The sequence below is a fragment of the Mixophyes fleayi genome, chromosome 5 (genome assembly GCF_038048845.1).
Source record: "Mixophyes fleayi isolate aMixFle1 chromosome 5, aMixFle1.hap1, whole genome shotgun sequence".
NCBI lineage: Eukaryota > Metazoa > Chordata > Amphibia > Anura > Limnodynastidae > Mixophyes > Mixophyes fleayi.
In genome coordinates, this window is record NC_134406.1 from 14679833 (window position 1) to 14696136 (window position 16304).

General features: G+C 39.8%; 1 protein-coding gene across 1 annotated transcript in view; it reads left to right on the forward strand.

Annotated features, from left to right (window-relative positions):
* ASAP1 (ArfGAP with SH3 domain, ankyrin repeat and PH domain 1) overlaps positions 1 to 16304 on the forward strand; it is a 205368-nt gene that overhangs the window by 133671 nt on the left and 55393 nt on the right. The window contains exons 4-7 of the mRNA XM_075211471.1: positions 5990 to 6062; positions 14875 to 15020; positions 15289 to 15363; positions 15774 to 15823. Of these exons, the coding sequence (XP_075067572.1) occupies positions 5990 to 6062; positions 14875 to 15020; positions 15289 to 15363; positions 15774 to 15823 (344 nt within the window). The remainder of the gene's footprint in view (positions 1 to 5989; positions 6063 to 14874; positions 15021 to 15288; positions 15364 to 15773; positions 15824 to 16304) is intronic.

Sequence of the window (16304 nt, forward strand, 5' to 3'; positions counted from 1 at the left end):
CAGCGCTGGGGTCATGAGTTCAATTCCCAACCATGACCTTATCTGTGTGGAGTTTGTATGTTCTCCCCGTGTTTGCGTGGGTTTCCTCTGGGTGCTCCGGTTTCCTCCCACACTCCAAAAACATACAAGTAGGTTAATTGGCTTCTATCAAAATTGACCCTAGTCTCTCTCTCTCTCTCTCTCTCTCTCTCTCTCTCTCTCTCTCTCTCTCTCTCTCTCTCTGTCTGTCTGAGTGTGTATGTTAGGGAATTTAGATTGTAAGCTCCAATGGGGCAGGGACTGATGTGAATGAGTTCTCTGTACAGCGCTGCGGAATTAGTGGCGCTATAGAAATAAATGGTGATGATGATGATGATTGATGATGAAGTCAGCCAAATTCCTCATTTACCACTTTGTTATTCTTCTGAATCCATATGGAATCTTCTGTCCTTAATTAAATCAATGTGAAAGTATTAAACCCCTGAGAGAGGGATGAGTACTTGGAGAAGCCGTGATGCAAATGAATGAAAGGGGTAATTATGTGAACAGCCAATCATAGAGACTTGCGTATGGCTGCCTGGAGCATTGAAAAAAATGATTTTGATTGTTTTTTTACATATTGAACACTCGTCGTCAATTGGTGTCTGTTTTTTTTGGAGGAGGGGAAAGGGATATTAGATTTGTGTAACAACAGGTTCCAGAGAGTATTGGCTGCCATGACATGCTGATGCTTGTGGTTCCACTAGCTCCATCGTGCTCTGATCTCCATGGGCTTGCTGGCGGCTATAAGTGCTGGCATGCCCAAACTGTTGATGGCTGCCGGGGGTGGCTGGAGCTTGTGTTTCCACAGAAGATTTAAACCATTATCTTGTGAGCCACTGCACAAGCTGCCTGGATGAGGCCCAGTGTTATTCAGCATCTCAAAATTCACACATTAGGCCTCAACTTTGCGCTTTTGTTCGTGCTACAAAATTGCAGCTTACTCTAAATAAGACCCAATATGTATATTATTAATATACTATTATATGTGCCCAATGTATATATTATTAATATAATATGTATTACATGTTTTATTAAAACACAGGCAATATTTTTTATATATATTTTTACTTTATTTCTTGTGCTTGGGTTAAAATTTTTCTTTTGTAAAAATGGATTTCTTAGCCTGTACCAGAGGAGAGAGCGCCTCTGTAATTTCGCCCCTTCTGTCCGTGCTGTTATAATGTGTTGTTTGTCTGAAGTAGGAGAACTGTGCCGGAGAATGGAAAGCTGATTATTACGATTAGCTTGTTTATTGCATTAAGTGATGCAGCATTGTGTAACGAGGAACACCACTGGTAGCTCTCACCTACAGCATTAATTACGGGCTGTATACATAAAAGATTGCTTTACACTCGCTGTTCTAGCTTAAATAGAGTTCTTTGCTTTAACACGACTGTTTTAACGATTGATTAAGAGTCTCAGCACTTGACTTGTTTTTTTCTTTTGTCTTGTTTTTTTTAATTAACCGTTTGCAGTCGCAGTCTCGTGCATGACATGATTCATTTTGCTCTCAACCTCAGTGCTTCAAAAACACTGCAAGCTTGGTGACCACTCATTGATGGGTACATTCGTATGCTAGTAGGAACTTCTACAAAACCAATCTTCAGCATCACATCATTCTTTATTTAGAATTATTTATTTTATTAACCACAATAGGTCATTCTTTCACTTTCTGTTCTAAACTCATTGCTATACTATAAACCACAGATCTTATTAAATGACACAGTCGTCATTTCTGCGCTGATTTTTTTGCACCCTAAAACATACTTGCCAATTTTTTGTATTTGCCTTCCGGGAGCTGCCGGGTGGAGGTGGGCGTGCGAGGGCGGGGCTCCGAAATTGCATCATTTTGGACACTCCCCTCTGGTGTAATGACGCGTCATTTTACAGCGGGGGGGGGCGGTGCCAAATGCCGCGATTCTCTGAGAATCACGGTATTTTGGGCCTAATTCTGCCCACTTCACTAGGAAGTGGGCAGATGCGGGAAATTGCCATACTCTCCCGGGAGTCCGTGAGACTCACCCGACATGCGGGCGTCTCCCGGACATTTCCGGAGAGTTGGCAAGTATGCCCTAAAACCCAGAAATGGCTGAAAAAAAAAATGATTTATCCATCTATATATCTATATATATATATATATATATATAGATAGATAGAGATATAGATATAGATAGATGGATAGATATATAATATATTTAGATAGATATATATATATATATATATATATATATATATATATATATATATATAATGTGTAATTTATATGAGACAGACAGTGACATGATTCATCATACCAGATGTAGGATTTGGAACACATATTTTCGCTTCAAAATAATCCAAAATCGATGTATAGTATGAAAATGTGAATAGACACTGATGATTTTTACCTTGCATCTCCATTGTTAAGCTGGGTACACACTGTCATATTTACATTGATATTTAAAATTCAAAGCAGAATAGTGATCTGGTACATGAAAGTCCTTGGGACAGAACCTCAAACCATTGTATACCATACACAAATAATTATCAGTCCTGCTTCCTCAGAACATGAGCTTTGGCCCAAGGGCTGCATGATTCACATAACTATACTTGATCATTCTTGTATATGAGGAATGTCAGCACTAATATGTCCTACACATTCACCGCCGACCAACAACATTCAATTACGTTACGGGGATAAGCCAAGATTTATTTGAAGTTGAGCATATAAAAGGGATATATTCTATGAGCACGATTTAAGTAAGAACGCATGCTGGAGCTCCTAGCAAGCAATCGGGCAGTCACTGAGGCCTGGAGGAAATTATTATAACATGAGCTTAAATGGATTGATAGGCTTAGCATTCTGCCATAATGGAGAATTCGGTGTTTTAACTAGTCTGCAGAGATTCCATAGTATACTACATACAGATAGGCGGTAATAAGTGTGTGACAGCCCACAGCAGTATGTCACAAGCACAGGACTTTATGGATAATGTAGCTCTTTACCTTAGAACGCTGGAAACGTAATGCCTGATTGGTTGGTTACCGGTGGATGATGACAAGGTATAGAAAAATATGGCTGCTCTACCGTACCGTCCAATTGGCCAAACCGCTGGATGCCATGGAGCACTGCTAGTGTAGTCAGACAAAGACCACACACATTGTTTTAGTGGACATCGACGGTACTTTCTGGCAGCCAAGATCTGAACGTTCCTTACTAGATGGTTATTGGGACTACCAGTATTTCCTGATACTTTACTTTAAGACTTCTACCTGAAACCTCCTGTTGAAATCTCAGAAGCACATTGTTGCTGCCATATGATATATTAGGTTAATAGCAACTGACTTGCCTTAACAACATATGCTGCCATGGCAACAAACTGCACTGTCAGTTATTTACAACATGTCTGTCAATTGGCAGCAATAATATGCACCTGAGATTTCATCAGAAGATTTCATGCAGAAACTCCATTTCAAGCATCTGGGGTTACTGCTGTTGTACTACCCAGCACAATTATTTTAATTGGTTAAAATAGTTGCTGATTGGCGTTATCTTTTAGTGGATTTCAGCACTGCTGGCTGCAGAGTATGGATTCTCTAGGAGCTCAGAGATTTATAGGCTCTACACGATCTTCAGCTCATCGGTAATAAATTATTTATTTTGTAATATATGTCTAATGTCCAAAGTCTCGTGTTCTAATAGGAATTCTGTCCTGTTTTCCAAGAAATATTTTGTACAATTAGTCGCTTCACCTGTCAGGCATTACATTACTTATTTGTTAGTTATAAGCTCATCATCATTATCAGCTATTTATATAACGCCACTAATTCCGTAGCGCTTATAAATACCTGGCATTGTTTATATATATATTTAACTAGTTCACAGAAATAGACCAATGCACAAAACCTAACCAGAGATATTGTTGGTTTATTATGCTGACGGATTTATCTAATTTCGTCCACAGAATGACTTTTAGGTTCAATCCTTCGTGGACTCTGGCTAGTAGAATGTGTTGCTGTAAATATTTTACCTGTGACCGTAGCGATTGGATTCGAAACCCAATTATTAGGGCAAGCAGTGAAGGGAAAAGTCCACATGGCCATTGAAAAACAAATCCTATTAAAAGCAGATACAAAACCTTGTACTTTTGTCAAACTGTATTCTCAAAGCTTAAGCTTAATGTCCCCCTAGCACTCCATTAATTTGTGCAGAGCATTAACGCTCATGGACACTGCGACAAACATTGAGATTGGTGCAAAACAAGGTCTTGTCAGACAGTGTGTGTATGTTTATCATGCTCTAAGAACACGCGATCATTGCCTGATAGGAACAGCTATGTGTAGGAGGCCTTAAGCTGGGTACACACTACAGAAATTTCGACCAACTTTTTATGCCGAGCGATTTTACATGCGATCGATGTTCCGATCGCTCGGTCCATGGACTGCATACACACTAGCCTTGTTTAGGACGATAAAGGGAAGAGCGGACGTCCCTTTAGCGACTTTTTACAGCCATGTTGTCGTGAGCAATGACTGTAATTTCGTACTCACTGTTGTGGATCGGTCGGAAGTTTATACACACTACACAGCGGAAACAAGATTGGAACGAAAATATTAAACGGTACGACCAACCAAATGAGGCGACAATCGTCCATTTGGGCAGACTTTCGACCATCGTGTCACTGCACACACTGACCCGACTTTTGAACGAGCGGTCGTATGTCGGCTGTTGGAGCCGATCATTGGACGAAAACAGTGTAGTGTGTACCCAGCTTTAAGAAGCACATCTATTCAAGTTTCAGTAAAATAATAAATATTGGTGTGTTTCCTGCTCTCATGTTGCTTTCCAGTTTTCATGCATACAACATTTTTTTCTTGATCAGCCCACTGGATATTTTGTGTGTATGTGATCTTAATTTGCACTGGGGCACAAAGGAACACATTACGGTGCTTATTTAAGCGCCACAGTCTTTACTGCATAAGAATGACTCTTAGGGGGAGATTAAATTCAAAGTGATGTATCTCCGGAACAGAGGATGCGTTGTCCGGCCAAGAAATCCTTGCTCATTTTTCCTCGTTCCCCATAGATTTGCACAGAAAAATCAGCAGAGCTTCCTTACCGTAATAGCCGGCATATTGAAAAGTTTTCAGCCCTCATCCTTATTTTTAGGCACATTCATCTTCACAGAGACTCCCTCCAAAATAGGAATGATTATAGTAAATCATGAAATAATTAAAAAGAAGATATAGTATAAAGGAACTCAAATATAGATTTTATAAGTTAAAAATTTGACAGTTGTTGTCAGCACTTATTCGTAACACTGCATAACTGTGTGTATCTAGCAAAATGAAAACATGAGATACTAGTTCATATTTTGATCAAAACTTTTAAGCCTGCATCCCAGCATTGCTCGCGGCTCAGGGAACCGCAAGCACAAAGCAGGGTTAAAGTGACCATATTAATGGTAATAGGTTTTCCGCTGCGGTATTCTGGGGGGGGGGGGGGATTGATTTCCCTCCTATGTGTTTCCAATTATTGAGCTAAGTTGTGATATTACTGAGTCTTTTGATACATTGGTAACAAATGTATGTACTAGCAGTTCTATACAGTTATCTTGGAGGGTAGTGGGGTGGGAGGTGTATGCTTTCATATTTCTTTTTGTGTGATTGATTAGCCCATTTCCTGCAGTCCATTATTGATTGTTTGGGATTAAATAGCTAAGTGACCGGAATTGATTTGAATGTTTTTCTTCCTTTTCTCTGACATGTAGTGCTATTGATTTACTGTGTATTTGTAGCAACCTTTCGTGCATTCTTTTACAGTATAAATATTTAGTTTCCTGCTGACACAGAGTAACATGTTGCAGTTTGTCTGCAGTGATATGTTGACATTAAAGCATATTTTCTAGGCAGCCATCACGGTGTATTTTCTGTTGGTTGTGTGCTCTGTCATGCCTATTCTCATAAAACATTTTCATTTTATTTTCAGGCCTTAGATCAAGATAGGACTGCACTGCAGAAGGTGAAAAAATCTGTGAAAGCCATTTATAATTCAGGTCAAGGTAAGTGCTGTCGTTTTTTAGAACACAATTGTTAATTGTGTGTTTTGGTTACGGTCAGTGGATTTATTTTTTTTCCCCTCAATTTTCACGTCCCTCTCGTCAGTTTGTTCCCAGTTTTTAAGTGGACGGGGAAAGAACAGCCAGATCATTGGAACTGTCACATTGGTAGGAGATGAGTGAGCGGATTATGTAGGAGGCAGTGACCTGTTCACTTATATGACTGTGTTAGTGAGGGCAGGGCTGCATGTGACAGGGGCAGTGACATGATGTGAGGAGAGGAATGGGGGCAGCAGGAAGCCACAGACTGAGAGTTATATAGTGGAAGGAGCAGGGTCCCCCAGCAGCACAGAGTATATCAGGAGATGAATGATGTGTTAGTGAGGACAGGGCTGCATGTGACAGGGGCAGTGACATGATGTGAGGAGGGGAATGGAGGCAGCAGGAAGCCACAGACTGAGAGTTATAAGCGCAGGGTCCCCCAGCAGCACAGGAGATGAGTAATGTATCATTGTCTTTTTCACAACTGTACAATATCCAGGAAGGAGTGCTAGGAGGCTTAAATAGAGCACTTGTTACAGCTGGTGATAAAGCAGTGACAACCTGGTTCCAGGGACCCCTACCATGATATTTAGCAGTATTATCAGGATAATAATGTCGATGAGTGGACATCCTCTATAACTATGATGGGCCACAGGCGGTCCTCCGAATCTTCACCTGTGGCCCCCCAGTCCCTTCCTGCTTTATTGTCAGGTCTGTTTACTATAGAGTGTAACACTTGTATAATATAACTGCTGATATGTTATTGCGAATAGGTGTCTCTTTCTTTCAGTTAATGTATTGTTTTTACTTATTACTGAGATTAAGAGTAGTGTGCGGGTCTTTTCAAGGTTAGACAGTCGCCCATGCGGCCCACATAGTGTTCCAGGTTGTCCATCACTGTGCTACATGAAAAACTGTCAGTATTTAACTCATGTGCAAAACAAAATCCTAATTTGCACCCCTTGCATTGTAACATGGTTTTGTCCAGGAGACTGAAATAAGAAGTTTCTCAAGTTAAGATCCTTAAAGAATCAGTCCTTAGGTTCATCCACTTGACTTGTAATTACAAGTACAAGTTTTATTTTTATATATATATATATATATATATATATATATATATATATATTACACAACACTACACTACACTATATGTTGCCAGTCTTAGGTCTGATCATTTAACAACGCAAACTAAATTACTATTCCAGATAAGCCTAACCTCTATGGGCTTGTGTTAATTATTTTTGGTGGTTTGCCTGCCAAAACAGTATTCATCTACATTTCTTATTTTAATTTCTTTCACCACTTTAAAATATTGCTTGTAAAACGTACCTGCTGCTAATGGAGAAAAGCTATTTGCCAGAGGTAGGAAACAGAACTATTGATCTGCAGTGAAACCTGGTGCATTATTATAATTTTACTTTGACGAAGTAACTTTAAGAGATCTATGGACACTGCCGGTCCTGACTCCGCACACTCCATAGAGATCTATGGACACTGCGGGTCCTGAGTGACTCTGCACACTCCATAGAGATCTATGGACACTGCCGCTCCTGAGTGACTCTGCACACTCCATAGAGATCTATGGACACTGCCGGTCCTGAGTGACTCTGCACGCTCCATAGAGATCTATGGACACTGCCGGTCCTGAGTGACTCTACACGCTCCATAGAGATCTATGGACACTGCCGGTCTTGAGTGACTGCACACTCCATAGAGATCTATGGACACTGCTGCTCCTGAGTGACTCTGCACACTCCATAGAGATCTATGGACACTGCCGCTCCTGAGTGACTCTGCACACTCCATAGAGATCTATGGACACTGCCGGTCCTGAGTGACTCTGCACACTCCATAGAGATCTATGGACACTGCCGGTCCTGAGTGACTCTGCACACTCCATAGAGATCTATGGACACTGACGGTCCTGAGTGACTCTGCACACTCCATAGAGATCTATGGACACTGACGGTCCTGAGTGACTCTGCACACTCCATAGAGATCTATGGACACTGCCGCTCCTGAGTGACTCTGCACACTCCATAGAGATCTATGGACACTGCCGGTCCTGAGTGACTCTGCACACTCCATAGAGATCTATGGACACTGCCGGTCCTGAGTGACTCTGCACACTCCATAGAGATCTATGGACACTGCCGGTCCTGAATGCAGACACACTGCAGAATTGGGACGATATCGTTCCGTCGTTGAACGAGATTTTTAGTTCTGTCTGAAAATCAATTGAAACAATACAATGTGCTTTGGAGCGATAATCGTTCATTGTTGGAGCATACACACTAATGCGATATATTGGGCCAAACCGTCGTCTATTGTGTGATTGGCCCAATATTTGGCTGCAAAACCTGTAGTGTATACCCAGCTTTATCCAATGTAAAGAGAATAAATAGTGGAACAGATTTTATTGTTGCTTCTCTGAAGGTTTCTTTTCATCAGACAGACTGTTTTGTTTCGTGGAGAAGATTTTATCACCAAATCCAGAATAATGGTGAACAAAGTTTGTATCTGAAACTGCTGAATCTTTATTTCAGGATCTAAGCACCAGGAATTAAAACACTTATTTTGTGGCTGATAAGAGATATATAGTAATTTATAGATGGTGGACAAAATAATGGAAAACCCCGGTATCTTTAACAAAAGCTGTTTATGATGGTTATACGTTGTTCTCTACACCCTGCCATATTATATGTGGAATAGAGTCCAGTAAATCTGGGAATTTTGTACCATAATTCCAGCAGGACAGATTTCATTGATGATGAGGATAGGAATATACATTACATTATATAGCAGTTTGTCTACATTTTTAACCTTTCCTGACTGGGATTTGACTTTGGGCAGTTATGCTAAAAAATAGGGAAAATTGTATAAACATGGAAATGCTAATTAAAAATATTAATACTATAACTGTAAAAAAAACTAGTAAGGTGCAACAGACCTTATAGAAATATGGCAGTGTACAGTGAGTAACTTGAGCATTGGAGAAGACTGTTAACATTCGTCTGTCATTTGCACACAGTACAGGCGTCTATTTTTGTGGCTTGAGCCAATATTTATGAGAATGTAGTTGTATGATTGTGTCTTTTTATAATAATTATTATTAAGTATTGGTTAACAAAAAAGCAACCAGTATTATGTAATGTTAATTCACTAAGATTAGACAGGGAGTAGCAGCTACACAGTTGTGCAATTGAATCCCCCCCCCCCCCCCCATATGGACAGGATTGCAACTCCTTCAATATCATCATTTAACTTTGACATTATAGACATCAGTCCTTAAATGATTGTGGAGATAATTATTTTTAATATGTATTTTCCTTTTTTTAATTTGAATGGAAGCCACCTAAATGTCTTCTAATGGCCTCCCACAGCGCCACCTAGATGCTAATCACCAAGAAATGGTATCTGGGACCAGTAATAACTTTTGAATTGGGAATCGCTAAGCATTTAAAGATACATGTATATCTATCATTCATGTTAAACCAGGGCGTGCGTGTCCACTCCTGCAAACTTATGTGGCTTTCTGTACTCTTATATAGCTCGTCCTCGTTCTATTATCAGGGATGTGGACAATATTGCAGGAAGTTTATCCAGTTTATGGGTTCGCGATGCATCATGTGACAGGGAGTTTAGTCATATCTGGAGTTGAGAATCTTGCCCATCTAATCTGAAGGTCCTCAAAAAGTTCACGCTGTTTATAATTCCAACCGGCTGTGCGGCCGTACATTCCCTGCATTTGTGTTTGAATAAACTTGTCATTGTTATAACTTAGCTGACATGAACATTATATAATATATGGCATGGCGCGGAACTACCAGAAACAGTGTGGTTAAGTGCCTCTATATTTGGGCCGTAAGACTAGCTATACATCTGAGATACGAGGCATTTGGATGTGAGGCTTTGTATAGCCTTTTCCTGAATGATAATGCAAGGTTGATTGCAATCTTCAGGAGGCTCTCTATTGTATAAATAGCTCAGAGTCCTGCATATTGTAATTATTCATCAAAAATCAGAAATGCATTTTCTAGCTGACAGTCCTGGGGCGGGTGCCAAGATATTTGTTAAATAATAGATGAAGGCCATATGCTCCAAGAGCACTATTCAACTTCACAGCACACATTCTACAAGCAAATCAGTGTAATCATAAGATGGAACATTTGGACCGAGGCCTAAAGAATAATGCACGATACATAATGTAAGGTGATGTGAAAACTATGATTATTCATCTCAAAATCTGTCTTTATTCCCCCTCCTCTTCATTGAGTGTCCCCCTTTTCTCAAATTCAAATATAAGCCACTAATTATAATATTCCCAAAATGTACCTAATGCCTATTCCGTGCTAATCTATCCCCCTCCCCATCCTCGCTTCTAAAATTGTGATTATACGACGTTAAGCTGTGTACACACTACACAGTTTTCATCCAAAAATCGGCTAAATCAGCCGACATACGACCGCTCGTTCAAAAGTCGGGTCAGTGTGTGCAGTGACACAATGGTCGAAAGTCTGCCCAAATGGACGATTGTCGCCTCAATTCGTTGGTCGTACCGTTTAATATTTTCGTTACGATCTCGTTTCCGCTGTGTAGTGTGTATAAACTTCCGACCGATCCACAACAGTGTGTACGAAATTACAGTCATTGCTCACAACAACATGGCTGTAAAAAGTCGCTAAAGGGACGTCCGCTCTTCCCGTTATCGTCCTAAACAAGGCTAGTGTGTATGCAGTCCATGGACCAAGCGATCAGAACATCGATCGCATGTAAAATTGATCGGCATAAAAAGTTGGTTGAAATTTCTGTAGTGTGTACCCAGCTTTAGTGTTTGTTCCAAAAAATGTTTATATTTCTAACAAATTATAGACCTTGTACATGTTGTTTGTCTTATCTCCTGTACTGATGAATGTATTTACTACATATGTCCTTTTAAAATGGAGTTTTTTTTTAAAATAAAATTATGCATTTTATAGAGATGTAATCACATAATATGGGTGTGGGAGGGTACCCTTGTTGTGGGTATTTGCAGTTAATTTATTTTATAGTTGAAAAGTTTGGACAATGGAGGACACTGTTCCAAAGTAACTGGGCAGATGGTTGCAAGTATCTTTAGGTTCTAAAGCTGGGGCAGCACGGTGGCTCAGTGGTTAGCACTTCCTCACAGCACTGGGGTCATAAGTTCGATCCCCGACCATGGCCTTATCTGTGTGGATGTTCTCCCCGTGTTTGCGTGGGTTTCCTCCGGGTGCTGCAGTTTCCTCCCACACTCCAAAAACATACTAGTAGGTTAATTGGCTGCTAACAAATTGCCCCTAGTCTGTGTGTATGTGTATGTGTGTGTTAGGGAATTTAGATTGTAAGCTCCAATGGGGCAGGGACTGATGTGAGTGAGTTCTCTGTACAGCGCTGCGGAATTAGTGGCGCTATATAAATAAATGATGATGATTATAGATACACTCTACAGGTTTTTCAGCCAATTATCCAGCCAGTCACCCGATAAACGACCATTCTGTTAGATATCGCATTAGTGTGTATACTGACAGTATGAACGATAGTCGTTCCAGAGTACCGATCGTTTTTTCATTTCACTGCTCGAACTGTTTAAAAATCTCGTTCCAACCTCCCTCCAATCCTGCAGTGTGTACGCACTCACGGTCACGATCTCCATAGAGTTTACAGAGTCATGGATTATTCAGCCAATGCCGGCAATGAACATCAGCTGCTGTCCCGGCGATTAAATGTAGAGAGTTCTGTAGGCTGAATTATTCGTCCATTCGTTCTAAGACTGAATATTTCGTGTCACAGAACGTAACGGAATTTATTATGACATTGTGGAAAAGTCAAAGTTTATTTCGGCGGTTAATCAGTGTGACAGGGAGGAATGAATGAATATTGTCCTGTCATTCTCTAAATGACTACAGGACCAGGTGAAAAACAGATCTGAAGGTAAACGTGTATAGTGTGTACACGTATCGGCAGACTGATTGGAACTTCAGTCGTTTGTAAAATAGTTAGTGATTACAAATTGGTCGAATGTTTATGTAGTGTGTACCTGTATCATCTGTCAGTAACTTAGTTGTATCTGTGTGCTGTATAGGTATTACCTTAATTTCTTCTCACAAACATTCTATTATGAATCATAATTAAACTGAATGATTTCATGCAAGTGGGTTGGGCCAGTCTTTTGAATACATAATGACAGTCTTTATAAGGTTACGTCGCATACGGATCACAGTCCCATTACATGTCGCCCTCTACGGCACCAAACACCCTCTGCCCCTTTCAGAGTTCTTGTGTCGGTCTCTACGTTTTACAGAAGACCTTTCCAATTTGTGGAGAGCTAATTGGCACATAGTATATAATCAGCACTATGTGTTATGCTAGTGCTTTATGAATAATGGGTGATTGCAATAATTGCTTGATGAAGTTACCAAATGTGACATATCCAGTTATGCTAAATATGATTGGCATGTACTGTAGATTATAAGGATATTAGGGGGTAAAAGTATGAAGCTGAGAGTTTCTCGGCGGGTTTGAAAAGCCAATCAGATTCTAGCTATCATTTATTTGGTACATTCTACAAAATGACAGCTAGAATCTGATTGGTTGCTATAGGCAACATCTCCAATTTTCAAACTCGCTGAAAAACTCCTGGGGGGGGTAAATGTATCAAGCTGTGTCATTGATTCCTGTTATCACTGGGTAATCCAACACACAGCACCTATCGGGACTATAGTACAGCTGGGTGACCATTGTAAACTGCAGGAAGAGATAGAGTCTAATAGAGAACAATGAATAGCAGATACAATTAGGTAGAAACAATAAGTACAGGTTAAACAAAATATAAATATATCGGGGTAAAGTGCACTAAGCATTGCATTGTTGGAATAGATCTGGAAGTATAAAGGAGCGTCCAGTTATGCAGTATTTCTGGATACATTTTGCATTTACTTTGCTGTTGGTAACAAGCACCAAAACCAAACCTCCAAAGTATATATAAATAATCTATAGTAATATAGAATGTCAGCTCCTTAAAAAAATAAGTGTGCCATCCCTCATAGAAAATAGAAATATTCACATTACAGAAATGCCGATCTTATTACATAATAACTGTAATCAAGTAGAATATAATTTACAATGAATATGGCAGAAAAACCACACAGCGCCGCTCCTAGATTAATACATTTTAATAAAGAAGAAAAATTTGTAAAAAAAAAATCTGCATCATGTACATAAAACCATACACTGGAGCAGTGAGACGTTACTGTTATATACAGAGGGACGCTCTGTCCCTAAATAGCTGCTCGCTCATAGCTCGGCGATAGATCTCACCGGAGAGTGAGGTGACCTGGCCACTCACCTCCTCTATATCTGACCATCATACATCAGTGTCCGCTCATTCATTACATTCCTTATGGTAACACAAAGCTGTGTGACTGTGCGTTGTGCTGCTTTATAGATACCGGAATATTTATCAGCAGGTTTCTGCATGTCCTGCCTATGAAATATATCTATTAATACCTGTAAGTTGTACACCTCAGACTATTTGTGGGAGAATTATGTGGATATCCCATGTACTATGCTGCTTGTATCCTCACAGCTAATACTCTATAGTGAGATCATTTTGTTTTGTCTCAGATTGCCTATACAGTTGTTGATTTTATATGTTTATGGTTATGTGTGTGTATGTATGTATGTATGTATGTATATATATATCTGTGTGTATATATATATATATATATATATATATATATATTATACACACACACACACACACACACACACACACACACACACACACACACACACACACACACACAATGGTTGCCCTCCTGCCCCCCTAGAAAAAGAAAAAGCTGCCTCCTATCAGCAACACATTTTAAATGTTGTTTGTGGGATCTACGCCGTGTGCATGGGTAGCCAGTTATCACTACATAGGTGCCTGGGCCACAGGTGTGATGGTTCATCAGTACAGTAAATGCAACATAAGGGTGGATGAAATATCATCCAACCAATGAGAAAACATGTAGTATAAATGATTTAAACAGCATCATAATATTATCTTTACTAGGACTACACGTGGAGCTACAAAAAAAAAGAGATCCAGATTTTTCCAGTAGACAAATTATCTTCTGTGTTTGGGTTATTCAGCTGGTGGCAGGAAGGTTTATCCGCCTTCCCGGGGAACTTATCCCAAGTTCAGACAATCGCACCAGGCACTACTTAGGTGGGGATTCTCCGCCAGCAAATCCCACTGATGCCATTGTATTGTTAATGGGCTAAAGTTGCTGGATAGCAGCCATGCAGCTTCAGTGGACAGAGGTGTATGTTTCAGTACCCGTCCTGATCACATGGGCGTAGACCTCACCCCGCATCGGTGACCGATGCGTAATGTCTTAATCAGGTGGGTCTGTGAAGGTAATAGCAGGAGTCTAGAGATTAGGACTCCTATCTAAGACCTACCTGGAACTGGATGCTGATCTTTAAGTAACGTTTGTTACAAATGGGCAATCCTCTTAAATGGTCCATCCTGTGAATGTTTTTAGAATGTGTGGCAGTACTTTATTGTGCTATCTATGAATCTGACTTACAGTAGTGGCCAAGACGTTCATTATTTACCCTGGTCCAAAGCACTCGACACCCAGTGTTATCTTCAAGTGTCAAGAGGACAATGTCTTAAGTCTGCCAACTACACATTCATAGTCTGTATTCAGAAGACTACCCTGATAGGACTATTAATAAATATTACATTTCTCTTGTTTTCCAGATCATGTGCAGAATGAGGAGAACTACGCACAGGCTTTAGATAAATTTGGGAGCAATTTTTTAAGTCGTGATAATGCAGATTTGGGCACGGCTTTTGTCAAGTTCTCCACTCTCACTAAGGAGCTGTCAACACTCCTCAAGAACCTGGTAAGTGAATAGAGGAAATGCTGCCTGTATTTATTCTTGTATAATGAGACTGACTAGTATTGAAATCTGTTTCATTATGGCTGACACACAAACCCAGTGTATCTGTGTGTCTGTACATAGTGAGAGATGTGTCCTGCAACAGGCTCAGATACACGGAAAGTCACAATAAATATTATTTTTATGCTTTTTTCCTAATTGTCCCCCTCACTAAATATTGTTGTTTTTTTTGTTTTATGTTTTTCATACTAAATTTTAGATTTTATTACAGCTCCAGGGATTAAGCCACAATGTCATCTTTACGTTGGATTCACTTCTGAAAGGTGACTTAAAGGGAGTGAAAGGGGTAAGTGAACTATGTAGCAGCTCTGAGTACTGATATTAATGTGGTGTAATTCTTTTGATATTATGGTGCAGCCGACCAGAGCACCATCTGCGTAGAGCTTGTATCTTCTCTATGTATCCGTGTGGGTTTCCTTAGAGGGCTCTGGTTTCCTCCCACACTCCAAAAATACTCTGGTATCGGCCACAGTGTGTGTGTTCGTGGTAGAGAAATTAGATTGTAAGCTCAAGTGAGTCAGGAACCTAATGTGAATCCACAAACATTCTGTTTGTTGGCTTTATATAAGGAAAGCGTAATAATAATATTAAAGGCACATGACTAAATCATGTTCCTTCCCATCATTTTTGTTTTACTTTATGTATTACATGTCATTGTATATTGGTTTGATTTTCTCTTTTTATCTCCTTTTTAAGGACCTCAAAAAGCCATTTGACAAGGCCTGGAAAGACTATGAAACCAAATTGTAAGTGATTTATTTTCTTCTATTAATATTTTCTTAATAATAGCGGTATAAATGACTATAAGACAATTCATGGGAGAAGATAATTTTGCCTTTATTTTGGAAAGTAATTGTGTCACACAATTGTGGAAACCAGGAGGACGACAGCCCAGTTTATACTTGTTTTTGATATGTGACCACGGCTGTCAATATCAGTTTGTAGCCCGAGGGTCATGAGATATAATGGTGAAACGGATGCACAGGTGCTGTAACCCATAGCAACTGATCAGATATTTCATTAGTCTGAATATCCTAGATTCCTGATTAGTTGCCTGGCATCATGTAATTGGACCTGCCCCATTGTCAAATGTTATGTTTTACCCCAGAATACAAATAAAAAAAAATTTGTGCACAAAAACGCAACCTTTTATTTTTCTAAACAGGAAATATTTTACACTTGCATCTAAAAGATATTATAATGTTCCTTCCCCCTCCCCTATCCCAG